The sequence below is a fragment of the Camelus dromedarius genome, chromosome 9 (assembly GCF_036321535.1).
Source record: "Camelus dromedarius isolate mCamDro1 chromosome 9, mCamDro1.pat, whole genome shotgun sequence".
NCBI lineage: Eukaryota > Metazoa > Chordata > Mammalia > Artiodactyla > Camelidae > Camelus > Camelus dromedarius.
This window is the reverse complement of record NC_087444.1, coordinates 64,198,159-64,225,361: the sequence shown is the minus strand read 5'-3', so window position 1 is coordinate 64,225,361 and position 27,203 is coordinate 64,198,159. Positions and strand designations below refer to the sequence as shown.

At 52.7% G+C, this 27,203-nt stretch overlaps 1 protein-coding gene across 1 annotated transcript; it reads right to left on the bottom strand.

Moving 5' to 3' along the window:
- Positions 1–1,160: 1,160 nt before the first annotated feature.
- GPI (glucose-6-phosphate isomerase) lies at positions 1,161–26,828 on the bottom strand. Its single transcript, XM_010989123.3, has 18 exons — positions 26,617–26,828; positions 25,526–25,616; positions 25,127–25,195; positions 23,598–23,717; positions 18,853–18,936; positions 18,566–18,712; positions 17,681–17,752; positions 17,137–17,181; positions 15,750–15,803; positions 5,514–5,574; positions 5,073–5,116; positions 4,803–4,955; positions 3,769–3,898; positions 3,541–3,617; positions 2,128–2,256; positions 1,831–1,906; positions 1,679–1,745; positions 1,161–1,568 (listed from the first exon to the last, which is right to left on the bottom strand). Exons 1-18 carry the CDS (start codon positions 26,736–26,738, stop codon positions 1,433–1,435), a joined length of 1,677 nt encoding a protein of 558 aa, XP_010987425.2. The 5' UTR covers positions 26,739–26,828; the 3' UTR covers positions 1,161–1,432.
- Positions 26,829–27,203: the final 375 nt, after the last annotated feature.

Here is a 27,203-nt window from a genome sequence, read left to right as displayed (position 1 = left end):
ACTATATTTAATATCTTGTAGTAACATGATGAAAAAGAATACGAATATACATATATATGTATAACTGAAACATGTTGTACACTGGAAATTGACACATTATAACTATACTTCAATAAAAAAGTATCTAATCTATGAAAAGAATTCAAATTAAAACAAAACAAAAAACAAAGGAGGTGAGTCAACAAGGGCTTCAACAGAGCTTGACTGTCAAAGAGCATCTTTCTATCACCTCTACAAAAGTAAGGAGAGAAGTGGGCATTCACTTCTGAAATTAAAAAAATAAAACCTCACTGCACCAACAGAAAGATGAGAAATGCCGACGATTTCTGAGTATGATTTACTTTAAGCAGACATTTGCACCTGGACGGTCACTTTCTACAATTAGGGCATTTCTTACTTTGAGACTTCGTGGGTGCAGTTTGCCTTCTCTTTATAGGAGCAAAAAATACAAATCCTGTCTTTCCCTGTCTTGAGGAAGGCAGGTGATCAAGCCAGAGTACAACGCAAAAGTAGGAGACCCAGGAGAGGACGGAGTGAAAGGCAGCCTTGACAGGGTTGAGGGCAACAGGGCCTTGTGAAAAGGGCAGCAGTTTCCCAGTCCCGATCCTTCTGCATCATGGTCTACGGTGTAGGTCTGGAAAGCTCAGTCTCTAGCCTGCCCATCCGTTCAGCCCATCGACTCTTTAAATAAAATTCCTTTTCTACTTAAGTGGCCAGAAATATTATTTAATATCTTGAATAGAAAATGAAAAAATAAGTTTGTTCAAAAGTCCTTTCTTTCAATGCCTACTTTATAAAAAGAATTACCCAAGCATCCGGCCAGGAGTGAATAGTCACCCTTGATCTAGGCCAAGAATTCACCCAAAAGAGACAATCTTAATGTGGCTTTAAAAACTATCCAGTGAACAAAAGTATACAATCCCTCCAAGGTCACAGGGGTGAGGAATGGAAGAAGATGGAGAAGAGATTTGATTATAGAGGCCAAGTTGCCCCGTTAACTTTGTGCAGCACCTCACCCACTCCCTCCTCAAGGGACCACCCTCCACTCTGGATCTGCTCACCAATTACAGTCAAGACTCAGTGCACACCACTCTTCCTTCTAGGCACCCCAACTCCTGCAGAGAGCCCCATCTCAGAACAAAGAGGCTAAGTCTCCAACCTCCTTTGTGGCATCTTTATTTTTCTGCCTGGTATATGAACGATGAACATGGGTCAGGAAAAGCAGCTGCACTGAAACACATCAGCCAGTTGTAAAACAGAAGGGGCGTGGACATGGAGAGGGCTGGGGTGGTAATTCCAGACTAGCTTCCCCAAAGGGCTGTGGTCCAAGCCTGAAACCAGAGGGTGCTCTGGGTGGGACCATGCAATGCAGACTCTGGGCAGGAGGGACAAGAAGGACTAGTCACAAAAGGGACTGCAGCCGGGCATGAGTTTACTGGCTTTTGGCCTCACGCTCCTGCTTGATGAAGTTGATCAGCCCATTGGTGGAGGCATCGTGAGAAGTCACTGGGCTGCTGCCGTCAAGCTCAGGCTCAATTTTCTTAGCCAGCTGCTTTCCCAGCTCCACTCTGCCAGAAAGAGGAGAAAGAATGGTGTGAGGAAGGTTCCAGCATTGTTAGTGAAATCCACAAGCCAACTCTCAGGCACTCCCCACCCTGCTCGTAAGTCAACAACTCACCCCCACTGGTCAAAGCTGTTGATGTCCCAGATGATGCCCTGAACGAAGATCTTGTGCTCGTACATGGCTGCAGAGGGGGCAGATGGTGCACGTTAGGGCTGTCTCAGCCCAGTCCGGTCTACCCCAAGCCGGGACCTTCCCCACTCACTCACCAATCAAGGCTCCAAGAATGAATGGCGTGAGCTTGGTGAACACAATAGAGTTGGTTGGGCGATTTCCTTCAAACACCTTCAGAAAACACCCAGAAATGTCCCTCAGTTAGTCATGATCCCCAAATCCTCAGAAGGGAAGCACACCCTAGCCCAGAGGCTGGGAAAGAAAGATTTGTGAGGACAGCCTCTCCTACTCTGTAGGATAAGCCAGGCACATAAACCCCTACCCCGGCCACCCAACCTCGTCCTTCCAACTCCAGGACGCCACCCAAAGCCCACTTCAAGGGAAATGCTGACCTTGTGCGGCAACAGCTTCTCAATGTCCTCCGGACTCTTTCCCGCAGCCTGGAGCTCCTTCCGGGCCTCCTCTGTTGACTTCCCCCTCATCAGGGCCTCCGTCTGGGCCAGGAAGTTGGCCAGGAGGATCTGACAAGAGAAACATTTAGTACCAGTTTGAAGCACCGTCTGAGCTTCAGGCAGAGGGACAAGGTTGCCTGGCACTTCCCAGTGAAGGTTAGTCTCAGTCTAGAGCAGGCTGCTTGCCTCCACTCTAGGGCTTATTTGGAGCAAGGTGGGACAGGGCACATCCGATGACACCGGAAAGCAGGTAACAACGATAACTACCCCTTAAGGACTACGCACTACTTGCCGATGGCCCAGTTAAGAACTTTACAGACATTTATCTTTCAATATCCTGAGGGAGAGAGGCATTACCTCTCTTTTCTAGGTGAGCCTCCGTTTCGTTAAGTCAACAGCACTGAATCCCAGAAGTACAGAGGGAAAGAATCAGAATTCAAACCCGGCACTCTGAGTCCAAACCTCATACCCACAGTAACTCAAGCTACTCTGCACACCAGAGATAAGGCACGGTCAGTCCTCTTCAAGGACTTTATCAGGTTAGGAGCTAGGTGGCTTTCCTGTTTGCTGCTGTGGTAGGCAAAATCTTGGCTCCAAGATCTTTGCCCTCTGCTGCTAACGCCTGTGTATATTACAGTGCACAGCAAAAGGGATTTTGCAGAGGGAGTTAAGGTTACAGACTTTAAGATAGGGAGATTATCCAGGTGGGCCCAATGTAATCACATGGCCCTTAAAAGTAACAGAAGGTGGGGGGGAGGATAGAGCTTATGCTCAGCATGCACGAGGTCCTGGGTTCAATCCCCAGTACCTCCTCCAAATATAAATAAATAAATAAACCCAACTACCTCCCCATTATAAAAGAAAAAAAGAAAAAAAAAGAAGTAACAGAAGAGGAAGACAAGAGAGTCAGCAGGAGATGCAACAGAAGAGGCAGGAGAGAACTGAAGCTTCAGAGGGACTCAAACTATCCTTGCTGGTTCTGAGACCAAGAGCCAGGGGGACTTCTAGAAGCTGAGAATGACCCCCAGCTGCCAGCAAGGAAACTGGACCTCAGTCCTACAGCCATATGGAAATGAATTCTGCCAACAATCTGAATGAACAAGGAAAAATGACGTCCCCCTAGAGTCTCCAGAAAGGAACACAGTCTTGCTGACACTTTGACTTCAGCCTGTGAGAACCTGAGCAGAGACCCAACAGAGCCTGCTGGACTTTGGACCCACAGAAACTGAGGTAAGAAATGGGTCTGTGGTGGCAGGAATAGAAAGCTAGGGTAACTAATGCATCTATCTTAAGAGGTCTGGGTGTAACGTGAGCCTAAGAAAGTATGAAGAGCGTCTGGATGAGGGCTCTTACCTTGTGATGCAAACCCTTCCTAATCGGGTGCTGGGTCTGGACCGGGATGAGGAAGTCACAGGGTATCATCTTGGTACCTGTGAAGGGCACTGTGGTCACCCAGGCGCCTACCCCTGCCCATGGGAACCACCCATATGGCCTACAGGAGAATGCTGACCTCATGGCGGAGTCTCTGCTGGTGTGCCCTCCCCGTCCCCAGCACTCCTGCCCAGGCCACATGGGCCCTACCTTGGTGGATGAGCTGGTAGAAGGCATGCTGGCCATTGGTCCCTGGCTCCCCCCACAAAATGGGGCCCGTTTGATGGTCCACACGGGTGCCGGACTTGGTGATGTACTTCCCATTGGACTCCATGTCACCCTGGAACAGGGCCAGAAACCCAGCCCTCGATCTGCAAGTCTTGTTCCTTCATGCACCAAGCCCAAAACCTGCCCGGGATGCAGCAGGCACACCTGCCCTGCCCTGGCCCTGTGAGATGTCTGCAGGCATGATCCTTTTTATCTCCCCTCACCTGAGAGGGCAGAGCTCACAAGCTTTCTGGCTTAGATCTCTCTAAAGGACCCACGACCAGGAGAAGGTGGGTACGGCAGTCCAGAGAGGACCTCCCCAACGGCAGAAATTGCTCACAAAAACTTCAACTGGTTTCTTAAGGGAGAGGCAGGCTGCAGTCCAGAGTGTACAGCCACTGAGGGCTGTCACTTCAGCTAGACTCTGGGTGTTGGGGGTCCTCGGCCCCTCCTCCAATCACAGAATTCACCTTCGGGTATTGGCGAGTCTGCTGTCCCTGCCCAAGGGCTGTGCTAAACAAAAGCAGGGACAGATGTGGGAGGGCTGCCCGCAGCAGAATCTGGACTAAGAAAGGGGCTGCTCCAGGGGCCTCTGGAGATGCCAGGGCAGAGGGCTGTGAGTGGCCCAAAGAGGCAGCACAGACTGGGTGTGAACTTGCTCTTCTGGAGAGACAAAGGCAGTGCAAGCCATACGGCCCTACCCTATCGAGTGATGTCCAAGAAAGAAGTGGCCTGAGGCACATGTCCTGAGCCAGGCCAGGGCCTGACTGGCTGAGACACCATGATAACCAGTCACCCCCGTCCCATGGCAGCCAAACTCAACTGACACCAACACTGACATTGATTACAAAGATTCACCAAGAGGGGAACACAGGTGGGCCTTGGACATGCCCAAGGGTGATGGGGGAGAAAGCCCCTGGAGGAGCAGGAACCTGGGTACCTGGGCCCCTCTGGACCCCCACTGGCCCAGCTGATACCTGCTGGAAGTAGGCAGCAAAGCGGTGCATGTACTGGTCATACGGCAGCAAGGCCTGCGTCTCGCACCCGAAGAAGTTGATATACCAGATGCCCAGCAGAGCCAGCAGGACGGGGGCATTCTTCTCCAGGGGCGTTGTGCGGAAGTGCTGGTCCTGAAATGAAAACAGGGTGGGTGGGGGAGAGAAGGAGGGAGGGCGAGGGGGAAGGAGCTGGACCAACCACATGTCTCTGGCCGGCACTTGGCAGAGAACATAAGCCTCAGCACTTACCATCCAGTGAGCCCCTGAGAGCAGCTGCTCGAAGTTGTCAAATCCTGCGACACAAAAGCAGCGTCAACAGATACAGTCGTGCCCTGTGCCTCCTGGCCGTGGACACAGCTTCTTCTGGAACCAGGGAAAGGCTGGATGGGGAGCCAGAAGACACAGGATCTGGGAGGACTTGGGCCTGCAGAAAGCCTCTCTAGTCAGAGTCAGCCCTGAGCACAAGGGCAGCTCTGAGTCTGCCTGGCATAGGAAACAAACAAGACTGCAGAAAAAGGGGTGCAGAAAAGGCCACCACATGAGAACTTAGCCCTTCCCTCCTGACCTGAAAGAAATGTTCTAGCCAAGGGCAGAGAGGCTAGCGGCCGCGGGGACAGGAAGGTATTCAGAGACATGAGACCCCGCCCATGACCTGCAGCACTGTCTCCCAAGACAGAAACACACACTCACCCACATGCAGGGCAATGGAGAGTCCGATGGCTGACCACAGCGAGTAGCGGCCTCCCACCCACTAGGAGAGACAGGAAAAGGTGCTGAGGAAGGGTTGGCACACCCCGCCCCCCTCCCTCCTGCCATGAATCTTGTCCCAAGAACAAGGTTCTTCTATAGGTGCAGCTCAGAGGGCCTGGGCCCAACCCACCTGTGGGAAGCAAGACAGCAGGCCAGGCGCTGGCAACTGTTCAGGCTGACCGACAGGCAGACTACACGTGGACGCATCAGAGCCACAGGACTCAACCGAAGACCTTACCGTGGCTGGCCCCACGTCTGAACGCCAACAGACCCAGCGCCTCATACATGCCAGGTCCAGCCTCTTCAGACACTAAGAGACCCCATGCCTCATACTTGTGCCAAGTCCACCTCCTCAGACACCGACAGACCCAACGCCTCATACCTGTGCCAAGTCCACCTCCTCAGACACCGACAGACCCAACGCCTCATACCTGTGCCAAGTCCGGCCTCCTCAGACACTGACAGACCCAACGCCTCATACCTGTGCCAAGTCCACCTCCTCAGACACCGACAGACCCAACGCCTCATACCTGTGCCAAGTCCACCTCCTCAGACACCGACAGACCCAATGCCTCATACCTGTGCCAAGTCCACCTCCTCAGACACCGACAGACTCAACGCCTCATACCTGTGCTCAGTCCGACATCCTCAGACACCAAGAGCCCCAGCGCCTCATACCTGTGCCAGGTCTGCCTCCTCAGACACCAACAGACACGTGCCTAGCCCATCTTCTTGGACACTGACAAATCAGAATCCCATACCTGTATCTGGTCGTGCCTCCTGGGACACTGACAGACCCAATGACTCACACCTGTGTCCAGCCTCTTTAAACACCGACAGATCCAGCGCCCCATGCTTGTGCCCAGGCACACTTCTTTGAACAATGAAAGATCCAGCATCTCCTACCTGGCCTTGGAGCCCTCTCCTCAGATACTAGTAGACCCGGTGCCTCATACCTGAGCCTGGCCTTGCCCCTTCCGACAATGACAGATCCAGTGCCTCATACCTGTGCCTAGCCCTGTCTCCTGGGACACTGACAGGCCCAGTGGCTCATACCTGGGACTTGACTGATCTTCAGCCTCAGTCTAGGACACACCGGGCCCGACCATTCACACTGTGCCTTCTCATGCCACACTGCAGACTCCACTCTGTGTCATCAGAATCCTTAGCACTCCATTCACATATTCCTAACAACTAGTTATAGAGCACCTACCATGTTCCTAGCATAGGCAATAGAAATAATCCATGGGGGAGGAAGGCATAAATAAAACAATGATGCCAATGAATGTGAAAATGAGGTACAAGTGCTTGGAAGAAAGGAAACACAGTACTGAAACCAATTACAAAAGGACTCTGACAGTGCTTGAGCCTGGAACTGGAGAATGAGCAAGTACAACCCAGGGAAGCACAGAGGGAGGAGAAGCATTCCAGCAGCCAGAATAGCATATGCAAAGGTCCTGTGGCAAGAGCAGCCTTTCTCAATAGGGAGAGAATTAAGTCCCACAGAAAATGCTTTGAGTGACTTAATTTCTCAATACTCTCAAGGTTGGTCCAAGGGTAGTACCTTTCTAGGTGCAAAGGAGAGATGCTAATTCATTACATCCAGTGGATGCCTCATTGGGGCATTAGGGTTTGATTCTCTTCTGAAACCCCATTGAGACAGACAGGGCAGGAAGAAGCACAGCACAATCTAGAAGATGAAGGAAGGAGTGAGAACTGGAGGGTACAAGCTGAGAGGCAAGGCTGGAGAACCAGGAAGTCTGTGGGTGAGGTGAGAGTGGAAGCAGGAATCCATGTAGGAGCCCCCATGGTCATCCAAAGAATGATGCTACGCTGGATGGGGGGATGCAGAGCACTGATTCAGGAGGTTCAATTAAACAGGATGAAGTGGAAGAACGAGAGAGTCATGTGTGGCTGAGGGGGTTCTGGCTTGGGTAATGAGATGAGTGATGGGGTTCTCTACCAGCAAAGGGTCTAGGTTTGGGGGAACCTTACCTGACAGTCACAGTTCCACAGACCATACCACGCCTGATAAAGACTCTCAGATCTCACCTAACAGACTGAGCAGACAGCCAGCCCTCTGCCCCACAGATTTCAGGCTGCTGACCTTGACTGAGGTCAGGTTCTCAGACCTCACTTTTGTTCTGAGAGAGCCCAGCAAAGCCAGTGTCTGATTGAGCCTCCGAGACCTCAAGCAGCGTACACAAGTCTAGACCTCACTTTTACCTGCAGTGGGTCTCTCAGACCACACCTTAGACGTGCAGCTCCTCAGCCAGTTCCATGTTCTGTGCCTCACCTGCTCCAGAGCCTCAGATCTCACCTTATCTTATACCAGCTATAATCCAATCTTCTGTCCTCACTTGGCTAGTTCAGACCCTGCCGACCAGACCCCAGTGCAACAGACCACACCTGGGACTGGTTACAGATCCTCAGTATTGTGGAGGGCAGCTTCTGCAACACTCTGAGCTTTGACCATCACACCTGACCAGGGTGCTAAGAACGAGTGGTGGACATGACTCAGGCTCGCCTACCTGCACCCAAGGGCTCCCCAGACCTCCCCAGGCTGACCCAGGTACGCATTCCTATGACGACTCTGGCTTTCTCTCCATTAAGAGTCCATGCTACCCACCTAACTATGCCTGATCCTACCACCGAGGGTCCCACCTGTGTCTGACCCACCTTCTCAGCCTTCATCAGCCACACCAATTACATATTTCTGGGCTAATCTTGCCCCACTCATTTCATCTAACAAGCCCAGGGATGCCAACTTGTAACTGAACTCAGGTGGCAAGAACCCACCCGAGATCACATCTGTATACCTCTGCCCACGTGACCCTCGATCCACGGACTCCTAACAAAGCCAGGTCAACACAGCAGCGCTGGGTACGGAGGCAATGGCTTCACCTGGGAGGCTAGCCCTACTACCTGTGTCCTACTCCAGTACCTCACATGACAGGGTTATACACCCATCAGAGGCAGGTTCCAGACAGCTCAACCAATGAACCACGCTTCACACACCTGTCTATGCCTAACCCTGACCCATCACTTCTCAACCAACAGACCCAGGTCCACCTCCCCAATGCCAACTCAGGCTCCTCACATCTCACACCAGAGAGATCTAGCTCTGTGGGTCTGATCTCAGCTCCCAGGCCTAACCTGAGAGGCCCAGGTCTAACTTCTTGTCTGACTTGGCTTTTCACGCCTTGCAAACAGATCCAACACTACCAATCTCTGTCTAACCTCGGCATCCAAACCTCACTAAGGAGCCTCAGACTTCATCAGACACAAACATCTCTACATATCTGTGCTCAGCAGACCTGTGATTAACCCACTATTCTCAGACCTAACATCTAGGACCTTGGTCAACACACCTGAGTCAGAACCATGCTCCAAGGACTTGACCTGCAAGACCAAGTGTACAGTTTGGCCGTGAAGTCCTTGCCTGAGAGACATATCCACCTACTCACGTCTAACTTGGGTTCCCCGGATCTGCTGAGCCCCACAGTGCTCTGCCTATCTGCAAAAAACCCCAGTGCCACAGGTCTGACCTGAGGCCGCTCTACCCACTCAGGCTTAACGTTCCTCAGGCCTCGCTAAAAGACCAGGGTACACGCTACTGCCTGAGGCCAACACCTGAAAGAGCCAACTCTGCCACCTGTGTTTGTCCTGAACCCCAAGGCCTCTTCAAGACTACAACAGGCAGAAAGTCTTTGCCTAACTACCTTGGCCCTGGCTCCTCAGACCACACTGGTGGAGCAGTCCAACCTACCTGTACGTGACCTTGAGTCCTCATAGCACACCTGATGGGCCAACGCTACCTACCTGTGTGGCTTGACCATGGCTCTTCAGACATACCTAGTGCAGAGGTCTGCCACCTGCGCTTGATGCTTGCCTCTCAAACCATATTACAGGACGAGCTCTGCCTACCTGGATATGAACCTGATCCTCAGACCAATCTGCCTACCTGCTCATGACCTTGGCTCCTCAGACCATACCTACTGGACCAGCTCTGCCTACATGTCCATGACCTTGGCTTCTCAGATCATAGCTGCTGGACTAGCTCTCCCTACCTGTTCATCACCTTGGCCCCTCAGACCATACCTACTGGACCAGCTCTGCTTACCTATACATGACCCTGGTCCTCAGACCAATTCTACAGGACCAACCACCTACCTGTACATGACCCTCATCTATAGACTACATATACTGGACCACCTCTGCTTACCTGTATGTGATCCTAGCTCCTCAGACCATACTTACTGGACCAGCGTTACCTACGTGAATATGCTCCTGGTCCTCATATCATACCTAACAGATCAGTTCTGCCTACTTGCTCATGACCTTGGCTCCTCAGACCATACTTACTGAACTAGCTCTGCCTACCTGTATATGACTCTGGTCCTCAGACCATACCTACTAGACCAGCTCTGCTTACCTGTTCATGACCCTGGCTCCTCAGAGCATACCTGCTGGACCAGCTCTGCCTACCTGTACATGACCCTGGGTTCAGACCATACCTACTAGACCAGCTATGCCTACCTGTATATAACCTTGGGTCCTCAGACCACACCTAATGGACCAGCTTTGCGTACCTGTTCATGACCTTGGCTCCTCAGACCAATTCTACTGGACTAACCTACCTGTACATGACCCTCGTCTCCACACCATATACACTGAACCAGCTCTGCCTACCTGCTCATGACCTTGGCTCCTCAGACCATGCTTATTGGACCAGCTCTGCCTACTTGTACATGACCTTGGCTCCTCAGACCATACCTGCTGGACTAGCTCTGTTGACCTACACATGACCCTGGTCCTCAGACCAATTCTACTGGACCAGCTCTGCCTACCTGCACATGACCCTCATCTACAGACTATAGACACTTGACCAGCTTTGCTTACCTTTCCGTGACCTTGGCTCCTCAGACCGTATCTACTGAATGAGCTCTGCCTACCTGCTCATGACCTTGGCTCCTCAGACCATACTTACTGGACCAGCTCTGCCTACTTGTACATGACTCTGGTCCTGAGACCATACCCACCAGACCAGCTCTGCCTACCTGTTCATGACCTGGTTCCTCAGACCAATCCTACTGGACCAACTCTACCTACCTGGACATGACCGTGGGTTGAGATCATACATAATGAACCAGCTGTGCCTACCTGTACATGACCTTGGCTCCTCAGACCATACCTACTGGACCAGCTCTGCCTACCTGTTCACGACCCTGGCTCCTCAAACCATAACTGGCAGACCAGGTATGCCTACCTGTACGTGACCTTGGCTCCTCAGACCATATCTACTGAATGAACTCTGCCTACCTGCTAATGACCTTGGCTCCTCAGACCATACTTACTGGACCAGCTTTGCCTACCTGTTCATGACTCTGGTCCTCAGACCGTACCTACTGGACCAGCTCTGCCAACCTGTTCATGACCCTGGTCCTCAGACCATACCTACTGGACCAGCTTTGCCTACCTGTTCATGATCTTGGCTCCTCAGACCATACCTAATGGACCAGCCTGCCAAACTGTTCATGACCCTGGCTCCTCAGACCATACCTACTAGACCAGCTCTGCCTACCTGTTCATGTCCCTGGTTCCTCAGACCAATCCTTCTAGACCAGCTATGCCTACCTGTACATGACCTTGGCTCCTCAGACCATACCTACTAGACCAGCTCTGCCTACCTGTTCATGACCTTGGCTCCTCAGACCATACCTACTGGACCAGCTCTGCCTACCTTTTCATGACCCTGGCTCCTTAGACCATACCTAGCACACCAGCTTTGCCTACCTGTAGATGATCTTGGCTTCTCAGACCATATCTACTGGACCAGCTCTGCCAACTTGTTCATGACCCTGGCTCCTCAGATTATAACTGGCAGACCAGCACAGCCTACCTGCTCATAACTTTGGCTCCTCAGATCAATCCTACTGGACCAACTCTAACTACCTGTACATGACCCTTGTCTTCAGACCATATACACTGGACCAGCTCTGCCTACCTGTTCATAACCCTGACTGCTTACACCATAATTACTAGACCAGCTCTGCCTACTTGTACTCGAACCTAGGTCTTCAGATCATACCTACTGGACCAGCTCTGCCTTACCGTACATGATCCTGCATCCTCACGCTGGACTTAGTGGACCAGTTCTACCTACCTGTCTCTGACCCTGGCTCCTCCAGCCACACCTCATGGTCAAGTCTATCTACCTGTACATGAGTCTGCATCCTTCCACTGTACACAGATGGCCAGTTCCGCCCACCTGTAAATGATCCTGCTTTTTACGTTATACTCTGCAGACCCTTTCTGCATACCTGTCTCTGACTCCTGCTCCTGCTCCTCCAACCATACCTGATGGGCCAGGTGAGCCTACCTATACATGATCCTAGGTCCTCAGGGCATACTTACTGGGCCAGCTCTACATACCTGTCTCTGACCCGGACTCCTCCAACCATACTTGATGGGCCAGCTCCACCTACCTGTGTGTCTTAACCCTAGCTCCTTGGACCATATCCAGCAGACCCGTTCCTGTACATGACCTTGGCTCTTTACATTGTACCGAGCAAACCAGCTCTGCCTACCTGTGCTTGACTCTGGCTCCTCAGGCCAAATGTGGCAGGCTAGTTCTACCTATCTGTGCTTCTCCTGGTTTCTGAGGCTGTCCCTGGAAGGCTGGCTCTGCCTACCTTTTCCTCTTTCCAGCTGGTCACAGTTCATCTGAGACATTTGGTTCTTCTTACTTGAATTTGGCTGTGACTTTGAGATTTCACTAGATAGACCCAGTTTTGTGAACTTGCCCTAATTCTGGCTCCACAGACCTTACCTGAAAAACTCAATTCCATACACCCGTGCCTGGCCACAACTCCTCAAACTTGCAAGACATCTTTACAAGAAAGGCAGAGATGCAGTTCTATCTATCTTGACCTCACCTGGTAGACCCAGGTCACTCACCTGTGCCCAGTCCCAGTTCCTGGGACCTCACCTTAAACACCTACCTCTAACCACCTGTCTTCAAGTCATATCCCCAGAAGTCACCTAAGAGATCCAGTTCTTTCTAGGTAAGCCTAACCTTAGCTCCTCAGGCCTCACCTAACAGATCTGTTCTACCTACCTATGCCTGACCTCAACTGTGGGACGGAGTTCAATAAACCTAAACATGGCTTTTCACACTACCTCTGGCTTGCCTTTGGTTTTACAGACGTTACCTGGAAAACACAGTTCTGTCCACCTGTATTCGACCCTGGCTCCTCAGATTCAGAATAAAAACCAGGGTCTGACCTTAGCAGCTCAGACCTTATCTGTTTTAAGAACCAAAAGTACAAACCTGGATCTCACCTCAACTCCTCAAACCTCACCTGACAGACCCAATTCTGCACACCTGAGACGGACTCAGAATTCACGAGCCTTCCAGATAGATGCAGTGCCCCCAATCTTTGCCTGACCCTAGATTTTCAGTCTTTTCCCAGGGAACCCAAGACCATGTCCAGGACCACAGACCTGAGCATCACCAGAACTGCTAAGACATCACCTGAGGGCACAGTCCAGACCTAGATCTGACCGTGGATTCTGCGTCTCCACTTGTCACACTCAGCTCTGTCTCTGCCTACCTTTGTCTCTAGTGTCCACTCCAGCCAACCCACCTCTGCCTAGATGTGCCTCATCTTGGCTCCTCAGGCCTCCCCTAAGACACCCAGTTATACATACTTTGTGTGATTCCAGCTCCTGACACCTCAGACAGATGTGACTCTACAGACCACCCCCGGCAGACCCCACCGTACAAACCTAACCTCAACAGGCTCTTCCCTCAGAACTGACAGATCCCTGGCTGCTTACCCTGGCCTGAGGGAAGCCTGGCGAGAGCCCACTGGTGCCACCCAGTAGCTGAGCGACTTGGGCCTCCAACACTTCTAGGGACACAGGTCTCTGGACCTTTGTCCAGACGGCACCTTACTGATATGGCTCCTCAGTCGGTTCCAACTGTGTCCTTTACCTGTCCTGACCCCCATCCTCACCTCTTATAACCAGGTGCATTTCTACCCTTCCCTCATCTGGGCTCCTCCAACCCCACCCCAGCCAGACCCCAACAGTTCACTAGAACACCCTGAGCGCTGCCCATCACACCCGGTCAGGATGCTGAGAACCTGGTGGCTGACCTGGTTCAGGGGACTTACCTGTTTGCCTGATCCTGAGTATTAGTCACTCACCTTGAGTAATCAGCCACCACTCCCTGATGCTCACTTTTCAGAACCAGAGAGACCCCCCCGTATACATCTTAAACCTGCATTCACAGATACAGGTTTAAGTACCTGTACTTGACTTTGGCTCCTCAGACTCCACTCGATAGAACCATCTCTAAATATCTGAATTCCTCCAGAACTCACAGACCTCACCCATAACTTTACCTGACCTGGTGCCTCCCCAGAACTCACCTATACTTGTCCTGGCTCCTCCTCAGAGTTCACCAGCCAAAATTAGCTCACCAATGTGCGCTGACTCTGGCAGAGCCCTGCGAGACCCCACAATTTACCACCATACCTCTGCCTGATCCCGAGACACGAGGCTGCTCCGTGTCCGACCCCAGCTGACCAGGCCTTACCACTTATACTTACCTATGTCAGACTGGACCCTTCCAGTCTTCCCTCAGAGCCAGAGCACTAGCCCTATGTCTATCCTGACTCCTCTATCTCACCTGAGAGACCCTAGATCAGAAATTTAACCTGTTCCTGTCCCTGGCTCCTTAGATGTCACCTTCTAAATATTTGCCCTTAGTGATCCAGGCAGGTCCCTCCTCCAGCCACCATGGCCTCCACTGTGCCCACCCTGGCCACTCTGGCCTCACTAGCCAGGCCCAGCCCCATGTTCCTGTGCCCAACTGTCATCCCTAGGCCTTACCTGGGAGACCCAGGTCTGTCCCTCAGCCACTCCCAAACTCATCTCTGCAGGCTGGGTGGTTACAGGTAATGAAAACTCAGACTAGAACACAGCCCTGCTCTGCTGGGCTCCTTGGCTAGCTGGAGCACCCACATGTCCCTGACCACCACCTGTTCGGGCTCCAGATCCCAGGGAGGAGGCGGAAAGTGCCTCCCTTCTTTATAAGGCATGCAACATCTGTTAGAAGCTGCACAGTTTCTCTCGACCAGGGTTCCTCATCTGAGCCACAGGACGCAGAAAAGGATTTGAGTGACTCTTCTCAATTCTTCCAAGGATGGTACATTAACTAGCCCCATTCTAGAAAGAAGTTAACTCATTACACACAATAGATGCCTTAGGATGTTAGGGCTTCATTCTCTCCCAGACTCCAAGGCCTTTAGAGCTTTCGAAGGTGACATTTTCAGATGCTTCCACCAAAGCGCTTCCAGTATAAAGGCCTGGAAATAGCCCCAATGGAAAAATTCCTAATTGGATGATGGTCTGTTAAGTACACCTGCCCAGGTCACGTGTTAGAGCCACACCCACTGCATTCACAGCCCCGATGCCACACCCTGCACTGCATCTCTGCACCCCAAGCCTTCTCTGCCTGCCTCGGCCAGAGCCCTTCTCACACCACGGCCACACTCAGGCAAGCTGCAAGGAAAGCTCCCACTCGTGGCTTGGCAGCAGCCATGGCTCTAGCAGGGATGAGTCCACGTGGCCACCTGCCACTAGAATAGCCTGCAGTGCTGCCACTCAGGCAAAGTGCTCTCTGCAAGCTGCCGGCACGGCCCCGCCCTGGTCCCTGGCCTGGCCCCTCCTCTCTGTCACCCTCCAGCTGCTCCTGCAGCTCCTTTCCAGGCCTGCCCAGTCACACCTCCTGCCTCCCTCTGCCCCTTGACCTTTACAGACTGTGGCTGCAGTGCAGAGAAAGGTCATTACTGAGAATAACTCACAACCTCAGCTTAGCAAGGGGGACAGGGGTGGCTCCAGTTACCCCACAGTGGGTGCTGCTGGCAGACACCCAAGGGAGTCTCATCCTGGCTTGGCAAGCTCGGCCCGCCCTTGGTGGGAGTGGTGCCCTCATCCTGACTGAGCTGTTCTGCCCCCACAAGCCTCTCTGAGGGCCTCCCGGCCTTTCCCAAAGCCAGGCATGCAGCAGGTGCTCAATAAACGTTGACCTCATGGGCCCCTCATCTGCGGCTCAACTTGGCAAAGGACAGAGTTCAGCCAGCACAAGGCAGTGCCTTTACTTACATCCCAGAACTCGAACATGTTTTGAGGGTCAATTCCAAACTCCTTCACTTTGGCCTAAAAAGGGCAATGGGAGAGAGAAAGAAGGAAGACTGGGTTAGCTGCACAAGAACAGGGGCTCCAGGGTGTGAAAGAGTTGTGCTGCCTGAGCTGTGGGAGCACCTCCACCTTCCACAGAGCCAGGGACTGGGCTGGAGCTGCCAGTGAGTCCGGGGTGGGAACAGGAGCCACCCACCCCCAGAGCTGGACACCAGGCTAGCTTGCATCCCGCACACCAGTAGCCTGGCACCTGTGACCCCCTTCTGCTGAGGTGGACTGCACACCCAGCGTGAGGGCCCGGCCTGCACACTGCTCTGCAAGAGCAACTTCCCGGGCTCGACCCCCTAGGACGTCTGGGAAACAGCCTAGAGCTGGAACCCGAGCACAGGCTGGGGCCACCTCCCAGGCCAGGCACCACACAGCCTGGACACCTGCCCAGCCCTGCCAATATGGGGATTGGTGACTCCACCCTGGGAAGCCTTCAGGGGATGACTGGCCCTATTCTTCAGGTGTTGCACCCCCTGGGCAGACAGGGTCAGCAACCCCTTCCCTAGACCCCACAGGAGACGCCCTGCTGACCAGTCTGAGCTCTACCTGCAGGAGGCAGCCAGGGGTGCTGTGGCTGGAATGCCTTAAGACGTCCTCCCATCTCCCCCGATAGGCAGGGCAGCACTGGAGGCAATGGCTGGGGGTGGAGGGTGGCACGGAAGGGGTGGGAGTCAGGAAGACTGGGGTGTAGGTCCAGTTCACACAGCCCAGCACAAAGCCCACCACACAGCAAGCGCTCAGCAAGGTCTGCCTTGGTTGTTGACTCCTGGACACAGCCCCATGCTGCCCCGCTGACCCACTCCACCCCACCCTGTACAACCTGGAGCCAGGAGGAACTGGCAGGTAGGTAACCACATTCTAATCCTGGGTTCTAATTCTGTCATCACTAACTCATGCCATCACCGGGCAAAAAGTCACATCCTTTCACTGCGGTTTAACAGCCTGCAAGAAATGGAATGCACCCCCTACCCCTACCCAGCATATCCCATTTAGGGAGAGGCCAATGGCAGGGTGGCAGAGGCCAAGGGCGGTTCCCTGTGTGGAGCGTTCTAGCGATCAGCCAGGTGGGGTTAACGTGATCCCACAGTCTGCAAGCCCCTTGCTGGAGCAGCAGAGCTTTGTCTGCCTTGCAGAAAGGCTTACAGTTCACCTCCCTCACTAACAACTAGCCCTTCTACCTCATCAGCCGAGCCAAGGTCCCTGAACCTGTGAAGCACACCTCAGCTCTGTATTGTGAAAAGCCGTGACCCGACCTGGCCTGGGACCCCAGGGAGGTAGCATGGGAACCCCCACGGGCACTTACAGTGTTGGTAGACAGGGCAACAAAGTGCTTCGCGACTGCCGAGGGCTGCAAGAGATGAACCAAGTCACACCCACACCCAACCCACGGGCCCCTGGGGCAGGGACCCTCCCGTCTCTGGAGAAGCCAAGGCCCCGGGTGGGACCCACTGCTCCCAGTCATTGGTTCCCACTGCTCCCAGTCCTTGGTTCTGAGGCTGCTGGAGGAGCCTCACAGCCAGGTGGAGAGGGCTGAGGGGTGAGAGACCAGCTGGCCCATCCTACCTCACAGGCACACAAGGCCCAGGGTGCCTCCCCGTAAAGCTGGTGTGGCCAGGGGTAGAGAGGCTCCTGCAGGGCTGGGGGCTTAAGGAAAGGGCCCTCACAGTTAGAGCAAGTTCTGCCACGTTTGGCCTGTCCAGGCTAGCAAAGCCAAATATCCTAACCAGGCACCAACTTCTGCCCCCTGCTGCCAACTTCAGTTGAAACAAGGCTATAGGGAACGACGTGAGCAGACCCACTCTGTCCTTCCCAGCCCCCACACTGCCCACCACCCACCCAGAACTCACATCCTTGGCCGACAGGAGAAACCACTCCTTCGCCGTCTCTGCATTGGTGATGGTCTCCTGGGTGGTGAAGGTCTGCAGGCACAGAGTACAGCAGTTGGTCCCCAGCCAAGCTCAGTGCAGCCTTGAGCTAGAGCTCGGCAGCAAGGCCACGTGGGTGACCAGTTATCACACGAACAGTGCGTGCACGTCAGTGAGTTATTCTGCATCACCTCCACCCACGTGTCCACAAAGCCACAATCGGCAGCTGTGCCTGGTGCAGGGGCCTGGAAGTAGCAGCGTCATCCTGTGACTCCAGGACTTCACAACCAGAGGCAGAGGAACAGCAGTAAGAGCCACAACCCCCACCTGCTCCCCAACCTCCATCACAGATCAACGGCCAGAGCATCTTCCAGGAGAGGGGCTGCAGCCACATCTGGGGCTCCCTTCAGCCCAGACTGGGCTGTATCTCAGACTTCAAATGGAATTCTTAATATCTGATGTGCATGGATATGTGTAAATAGGGCACAAATGACAACAAATAAAAGGCTTACATGATCTGGACATGGCTCTCGGATCAGAAAGGAGCAGACATTATGGACAGATTTCTGAGAAAGATGGGAAGAGCCCCAGGCTGAGCACAGACCCGCCAAGTGGGCAGGTGTGGCCTTGAGATGAAGGCTTATATGGACCAGCTGGGGCTTTCATCAGGCAAACTGTTTTGCCACCAGATGAGAACAGTCTGAGGGCAGCTGTGCCGACCTGATCCACAAAGCCTTGCTCACTCAGAGCAGTCAGGAGGGTCTAGTACCCAGGACAGCAGCAAAATCTCCATCTACTCCGCCCCCGCCCCCACCCCCACCTCAACACACAGAGGGCTGGGAGCCAGGCCGGGTCTGAGGCCCGTACCTTGGAGGCAATGATGAACAGGGAGGTCTCAGGGTTCAGGGTGGCCAGCGTTTTGGCAATGTGGGTCCCATCAATGTTGGAGACAAACCAGACCCGGGGACCTTGTGAAGAGTACGGCTTGAGGGCTTCAGTCACCATGAGGGGTCCCTGTGGGGAGATGCAGCATCAGAAAACAAGATTCCAGGGCCCACAAGAGGTGCCAGATGGGATAGCCAGGTCCCATCGCTGGAAAAACCAAGGCCCTGGATGGGACCCCACACCCCACCCCAAGGCAGCCCTCTCCTTACCAGGTCAGAGCCGCCGATGCCGATGTTGATAACGTCCGTGATGGACTTGCCCGAGTACCCCTTCCATTCACCACTCCGGACACGCTGGCACAGAAAGGGGAGATGCAATCAGCCCAAACCCCTGAGTATAAACTGCTGCTCAAAAACATCGTTACTTCTGCATCCTTCCGCCTCAGGCCCACTTCCAGGCCCTCGCAGGGGCCTTTTGAGACCACGGTGTCAGATCCCTGCCATACTCAGCCCCAGCTAGATCCTTTTTCATCATTAGCAAAGTGGGGTGACATCCCCAACTACCAGCAACATTGTCAGAATTTGCAAAACAGGAGTGAACTTTCAAGGCATGAGGGAAATAGCTTAGTGGTAGAGCACATGCTCAGCATGCACAAGGTCCTGGGTTCAATCCTCAGTACTTTCATGAAAAAAAAAAAAAAGAAAGAAAGAAAGAAAGTGAACTTTCAGCAAAACCTAACATGACAGAGACCAAGAGATGTGAAACGCCAAGTACTGTGACTGGTCTGTGCCAGGGACACGAATGACAGACAGGCAGCCAACCTCCACATGGACCCCCGTGATTCTTGCCTCCTGCTATTCACACCCCAGTGGAGCCCCCCGTGCTGTACAGGGCTGACCTGTGCACCCATTCGGATACTGTGAAAACGATGGAGCGTGACTTCAGAACCTGGGTATCAAAGACCGTGCAGCTTCTGCTTTGCTCTCCTGGCTCGCTCACTTTTGGAGAAGCCATCTACTACGCTGTAAGGACACTCATTTGTATGAGGAGCCAACGAGGTGTGGAATGGAGGACTTCTTCCAACAGCCATGCCAACTCGCCACCCACGAATAGGAACAGCCTTGGAAGAAACGCCTCCAGAACCCGTCAAACCTTCAGGTAACTAAAGCCCTGGCCAACATCTTGAGAGATCCCCTCCACCCCCAAACCAAAACCAAGCAGTTAAACAACCTCTGAATTTCTGACCCACAGAAATTGTGCAAGGTAGTAAATGCTTACTGCTATTTTAAGCCAAGTTTTGGTGCAATTTGTTATAAAATAATAAATAACTAATGTAGATTTTGGTACCAGAAGGGTATTACTGTAACAAAAACTTTAAAATGTGGGCAAAAGCTAAAAGGACCTTGAGGAGAGGGTTAGTGAAAGCCTGAAATACAGTAGAAGAGATTGTTGGCAGAAGCTTGATAGTCCTCAAGGGGCCTGCTGGTGTGGATTTTTTTTTTTAAAAAGGGAGGAAAACATTATTGCAAATTGGAGCAAAGAGAATCCTTGTTGTGCAAGGACAGAAAGTTTAACTGCTGTTGTCTGCATTAATGCAGAGAGTAAAAGATGTATCTATTATGATCTAGGTGATTTAGTTACAGAGGTTTTCAGTCTGTGTTATGGGAACTGCCTGGCTTCTTGGTGCTTACAACAAAATGTGAGAGGAGAGAAATAAGCTGAATAGAGAACTTTGGAATAAAAAGAAGCCAGCAATTGTTGGGTTTGAAAATTCCCAGCCTCTCTAGGAAACAAGTGATGCTAATAAGAGATGGTTCCTTGGCAAGGTTCAAATCCAGGGCACTGTGACAAAAAGCATAATATAAAAATGAAGCAGGCAGTACAGTTGTAAAACCCTTTGTTAAGACCTCAGAAAGAGCTAAGGTGGTAACACAGAGAACGTTTTGGCCAAAGATATGGCTTCTAAAGAAGCTTAAGGGTATTGTCTCTGTGGTTTCAGAAGTAATGGTAGAAAAGGATTTATCTTAAAGAAATGTATGGGTATGGCTCTTGTCTAATGGAGTGTACCCTCTACCCCACCCCTGTAAGCTTCACAGGAGACCCACAAAGTTTTTGAGATAACTGAATTGTCAGAAACACAACCAGCTTGGACTGAAAGGGACAGAGATAGTACAAAAGGAAAAGAGGCTGTTAAAAACTCATATTTCTACAGGCAGTAAGCAGACTGAAAAAACTATGCAGTTACAAACATGATTATCTTTCATGTGAAAAGGATGAATAAGGGCAAAGCCAAAAGCCTTGAGAATGATTCCTAGGCCTTGAGTTCTAACCAAGCAACTGCCCACATGTGTCCTGCTGGATTTCAGAATTGCTTCAGACCAATGACTCCTGTGTGCCTCCCATTTCCCCTACTTTTAGAAAAGGAATTATATCAGTTATCCTATGCCTGTTTCACCACTGTATGTTGGGAGTGTGAGGGGTAAATAACTTGTCTACTTGATTCACATACTGTCAGATCAAAAGGAACTGCATTTGAGTTGTATTAAAGAAAGTACAGATATTATTATATCTGTACCTAATTTAGATTATGAGGTTCTTGACTTCTAGCTGATATTGTAATGGGATATGGCCCTAAAAGAAGGTGACTGGGGTATTTTGCATGTGGAAGGAACGTGATGAATCACTGGGAGCCAGAAGGTAGACTATGATATCCACCTTCCAGGATGGTTCCCAATGATCCTCACCTCCTGGCACTGCATTCACGTCCTTGGGTAGTTCCTTCCCACTCTGATCAGAGTTGACCTGTACAAGCAACAGGGAATTACAGAAATGGAAGAGTAACTTCTGATGCTAGCTCAAGGTAATAAAAGACCTCTGCCTTGCTGTCTCTTGGATCAATCACTTGGGGAGAAATCGGCCACCTTGTCATGAAGATGCTGTCTGGGATCGGGAGAGGTCTGCAGGGTGAGGAACTAAAGCCTCCCGAAGCCAGCACTAATTGCTAGCAAGCCATCTTGGAAGGAGATCCTCCAGCCCCATCAAGCCTTCAGATGATGGTAACCTCGGGCCAGCATCTTGACTACAACCTCATGAGACCTGAGCCAGAACCAGTCAACAGAAACGTTGACTGTTATTTTCAGCTGCTGAATTTCGGAATAATTTGTTACATATCAATAGAAAACTAGTCTACATGGCTTTCCCAAAACCAGTAAGACCCAGTAACTTTATTTTGTTTAAATAATAATAATCAACTGCCATGAGCAATTTTCCACCAATACAGAAAGAAAAGAAATTGCTCAGCTTCTCAACCCTCAGTCTTACCATCAGTTCTGTTAGAAAGCATCCTGGAGGGGAAATTCTGTTTATCTTACTATAACCACACACATCCTTTAATTGACCAGATGGGGTCTTATGACACACACCAGTTCTGTAACTTCCTTTTTCAACTTCATAGTATATCCTGAACAGCACAGCAGGTCAATGCACCTGTAGCTCCCTAATTCCCAATGGTGCCTGAACTGCAGTGCATGAACATACACTGATTTTACTGACCAGTCCTCTGATAAGTGAGCTCAGGCTGTTTTTGGTTTTTGCCACTACAATCAAGGTCACAGTGAACATCCTCATCCAATCTTGGTGAACTTTTGAGAGCAAAGTCGTGGGGAGTGTTCTTCACTATGGAATTGCTGCTATTCAGCAGCTTTTCTGAACTATAAATACCCCATCAGTCTGAGTCAGGTACTCCAGCCGTCAGCTGTAAGGGAGGGCTTTCCTGGGAACAGCTTCCCAGTCAGCCGGTGCCATACACTCTCCACACAGCATGCTTGGGCACACAAGGGCTGATCAAACAGAGCACTGGGCTTCCGAGGCACATCAGCTCTGCCACTCACAGCAGATGGCCAGAAATGTCCTTCCCTACACCCAAAGCCCATCCCAGGTACCAACCACTGCTAAGGGACACTATGGAATCCAGATACCCATCAGGATCCCAAGCCTTCCTCACCCTGGGAAGTCCCACTCACTTGGCTGCCAAGCCTCTAGGACTGATACCCAGATCGCCTCTTGGTGTTTCCGATCTGAAGATGGCTCTTGGCCAAAGCAACTGGACTCTGGCCAGCTACACGTGGGGGTCACTACTCCCAGGGACAAGCTGACCAGAGCCTAGATTATCACTCGCAGAACACACATAACCCATACATATGTCTATGTATGCACACATCCATGCAGACAGTCCAGCCCACACACATCACCCTTGCACTCCAGGCTTGAACACATTTACCAACTCTTGCAGAATTACCCCTGGGGCAACAGTGCTCGATGTGGGGAAATCTAGCTGGTCTCTGAGGCAACCTCTCCGAGGAAAAGGAGGCACAGTTATGTGCATTAAAACTGATACAGGGACAGCTCTTACATATTTATAAGTACAAACTGCAGAAGAGCAGGTAAAAATGATCCCGTGTGTGCACGTGTGTGTAGGTGTTTCAAAGAAGAGAAGACAGATATATACACGTGCTAGTACTCGCACGGAAAGCTTTTGCAAGATTTCACAGTAAACGTTATAAAAGCTGCCTCTAGAGAGTGGCTGGGGTGTGGTCAAGAAAATTTTAAGTTTTAAATTTTGTCTAGTTCTGGACTAGGAAATAGGGCAAATGACTAAAGAAGTTAAAAAAAGCAAGTCCCTCCCCCACTATCGCATCCCCTCAGGGACCTCATTTTTCTTTTCAGATCTCATCCCGGCCAGACTGTCACCATGGGCCCACAGGTGTGACAGTTCAGGAAGGAGGCTGCCCCACCGCTGGCAGTGGTGGGTTCATTCCCTCACAACAGGGTCAGGGAAATTCGTGCCTCAGCAGACCCCCCACAGCCAGCAATCACACAGACCGCCTCCACCTCAGGCTGCAGCGAGGGCTTGAGTCCTCTCTAAGGAGAGGGAGGGGCAGCCTATTGGGGCCCCTAGGTTGCCAAACACATGCACGCACACGGCCAAGGGGAAGTCCAGCCAGCAGCTGCATACCTGGCAGAAAGACTTCATCTTCTCCAGGACCCTGTTGACCTCTGGCATCACATCCTTGCCATCCACCAGGATGGGCGTGTTTGATCGGTTCCGCAGGGCCACGTGCAGCACCGCCCGATTCTGGGGGTGAGAGTCAGCGTGTGAAGGCTCCCACCCCAGGGCAGCCGCTCTCCCAGCTGGGCATGGTGCAGCATGCCCCAAGAGTCCACTCAGCCCTTTATCCTCTGGACACGCAGGTCCTAAGTTCTCTGTTGGTACCACGGTCTCATACTAAGAACCCACTGTGTGCTTATGGAAGCCGGGGCCGCCCCAGGATCTCGGGGGAGGGCAAGGCATAGACCATTCCCTTATGCGCTGCAGACAGTCGCAAAGGGAGGGAGACTGGAACATGCCTAGGACAGGCCCTGAGGACCCGCAGATGTTCAAGGCGTGAAAAGTCAAGGAAGGCTGAACAGAGTGAGCAAAAGCTCTGACACAGGTCAGAGACAAGCAACAAATGGCTACAGAGGACCAAAGCTCATGAAGCCCAGACTCATTTTCCTGAAGAAAATGCATGGTGTCTGGTCACACCTTTTTGAAAGGTGTCCCCAGCCCCTTGGAAGTGGGGCAAAGCAGGCAACTCAAGCTTCCTTTACCAAGAGCCCTACCACACCCACCACTGGAAACAAACCAGACCCTAAGTCTGTGATTAGTGCCAGGCTGCTGGCCTTGTCACGCAAAAGCAACAGTCCCATCAAGCTGAGACAGCAGAGAAGCCCTTGAAAGAATCAGGTCTAAGACTCCAGGTGGGCAGGAAAGGGATGGTCTCAGGACTCTAACCCAGGGTGAGGCTGTGAGGTAGAGGGCTTCATGCCACACTGCCCTCACCCTGCCCAAGTTCACTCTTGTGCTACATTCCAGAGGCAAATGCACTCCTCCAAGAAGCCCTCCTTGATTGCAGCCTCCCTTCCTCAGCCTTGCCTAACTGTGGAAGACAGGGTGAGTTTGAATTCTAGCTCTGTCTCTTACAGAATGACATTGGAGAAGTGACTTGACCCCTGAGTCTCAGGTTCCTCATGTGTAAAAGAAGAATAATGACATCACGAAGATGACACCTTGAGTGCTCAGGGATCCTTATGCCTCCAGGCTTCCACAGAGATTCAGGAACAGGGCCGCCAAGGCCTGGCATTACGACAGCTTCCTGTTGATCTTTTGACCTGAGTCTTCTTCTCACTAGTAAAACTTGCAGCAAGTTTTAGTTCTCTGAGTATGCTTTGAGAAGCCCTCTCCCTGCAGGCCTGAGCTGTGCTGTCTGCAGGCAGATACCAGAAACCATTTCACGCTCACCAGAGCTAGACTGCAGTCTTGGAGGAGACACATCTCAAGACCCTGCAACTCATCTGAAGAAACAGACCTTCAGGCCCCACATTAAGCAAAAGCATTGCCTAAGAGGAGGGGTGTAGACACAGGGTGATGCTGCTAACAGATGAACCCCAAAGAAAGGAAGAGTCTGTGGAGCAAATGTAGTGTCTGTCCACTGGCCCGCTTACCTCCGTGAAGTTAATCTTCTCGCCATTGAACATGCGTTCCCGGGCAGCCTCCACACCCCTGGACTTGGCCTGAGAAGAGAAAACACTGAGGCCTGATCCCACCCATGCTGGCCACCAAGAGTCCAAGCTCCCAAGTACAAGGCTTGGTGCAGCCCCCAGTGGGGCTGACAGATGGCTAGAGCCTGGCGCCTTCCCCCACTGCCTGGGCAGGGTCTGCTGGGACACCAGGCACTGGTTCCCTGGGATGCTGTTCAGAACCCGGGGCTGGGGCACAGAGGCAGTTACTGAGGTCCACTAAGAGAAGGATGAAAAGATGCTCAAGGACCCAGGGGCTCCAGAAGCCCAGCCTGCCTGCCACAATGTGGGTCACAGGTCACGTCTCCCGAGGCAGAACATTACCAGGTCCACCAGCATCTGCATCACAGCCTCCGTCACAAGGTTCTTGGAGTAATCCACCAGTATATGCCCATGGTTGGTGTTGAGATTCAAGCTGCAGAAAAATGGCAGAAGCTACTGACCACACCCCAGCCTGCTTCCTGATCAGAGATGCTTCCAAAACACATGCTCCCTGTGCCAAATCCAAACAAGCCTTAGCAGGCCAGAACAGTGGTGTCGTCTGTCAGTTGCCCACCCACCAGGCTGACCTGCAGCAGCAGCAGCAGCACGGTGCAATGGGCCAGCCTCACAGAATGAGATGTGGACCGTGGGAGAGGAGCCCTTCCTCTGCTACAACTGAGCTTGGGGGATGGGAAGACAGAGCTGGATGCTCTGCCCCTGCCTAAGGCTAGGTAGTGATCATTCCCTTCCAAAGCTTCCAATTCTGCGACTCAACTTACTCAGGAAAGGACTCAGATGGCACGGCTGGCCATCAGGGACTTCCAGGCTGGAGCTGCAGACCTCCCCTCCCCAATACCTGCACGAGTGACCATTCCCGCCTCCCAAGATTTCCTTCTTTCCTGGTCATTCATGGGTCTCCGGACCCAGCATCCTGGGCAGGAATCACGGTTCCACCTCTCCACCGCGGATCCCCGCAAATCTCCCGGGCCTGTACCACCCTGACCGCACCCTGCAGACGGTCCCAAGCCCATTCTGGGCCAGGACTGAGTGGAAGGGGACAACCCTTCCGTGCCTGCTGCGTCAGCCAGGGCCCCTGCTCACAACCGCGGAAGGAGGCCCTGCTCATACAGCAGGGACTGGTGGCTGGGGACAGGCGAGGAGAGAGATGTCCCCGTGGAGAGAAAGCGACGGAGGGGCTCACTCCTCATGACTAAGCAGCAGGGGCCCCGAGAGCTCCGGCGAGCACCCGGAAACCTGCTTCAAGGAGGCGTCAAGGACGAAGCGCGGCCTGGGGCTGGGCCCGGATCCGTGGCCGGGGGACCCCGCGGGGACCGGAGCCCCGCCCTCCTGGCCCTGGCCCTGCAGAGTGGGACCCCGCGCGCCGCATTCCGGTCCCTCAGGTCCGCGCCCCGCATCTGGCCCCGCGCGCGCACCTGAAGTGGTTGAAGCGGTCCTTGTCCCCTTCGAAAAGGCGGCGCAAGTTGAGGCCAGACCCGTGCTCGTGGTACCACGCCTGCAGCTTCTTGAACTGCGGGCTCTGGGTGAGCGCGGCCATGGCGAGGGCGGCTGGGAACACGGACTGGGACTGGCGCCGAAGAGGAAACGCGGCGGGCGGCGCGCGGCAGGCAGAGGTCGGCGGCGCGCAGCGGAATTTATGGCGCAGGCGCCCGGCCCCGCCCCCAGCCCCGCCCCGCCCCCAGCCCGGCAGACAGAGCCCGCGGGGCCACCTGGCCAAGCAGCCAGCCATGGCTGGGGGCCCCAGCTCGCCTCTTCTTGCCACTCGGCGGCTACTTACTCTGCGGCTCTGCCGACCTCTGCCTAGGAGTGACTGGGGAACAGAGGCCGAGCTCCCCAGGCCCCGGCCTGCTTCATTAGTTCGTTCATTCATTCATTTAACACAATTCCTTAGAACACCTTCTGTGTTACAGGTGGTGTCCGAGCTGGTGCGGGCGTATACATAAGTGACAAGTAACACACATGGCATGCCCGATGCTGGTCAGTGCAGCCGAGAAAAGGAAAG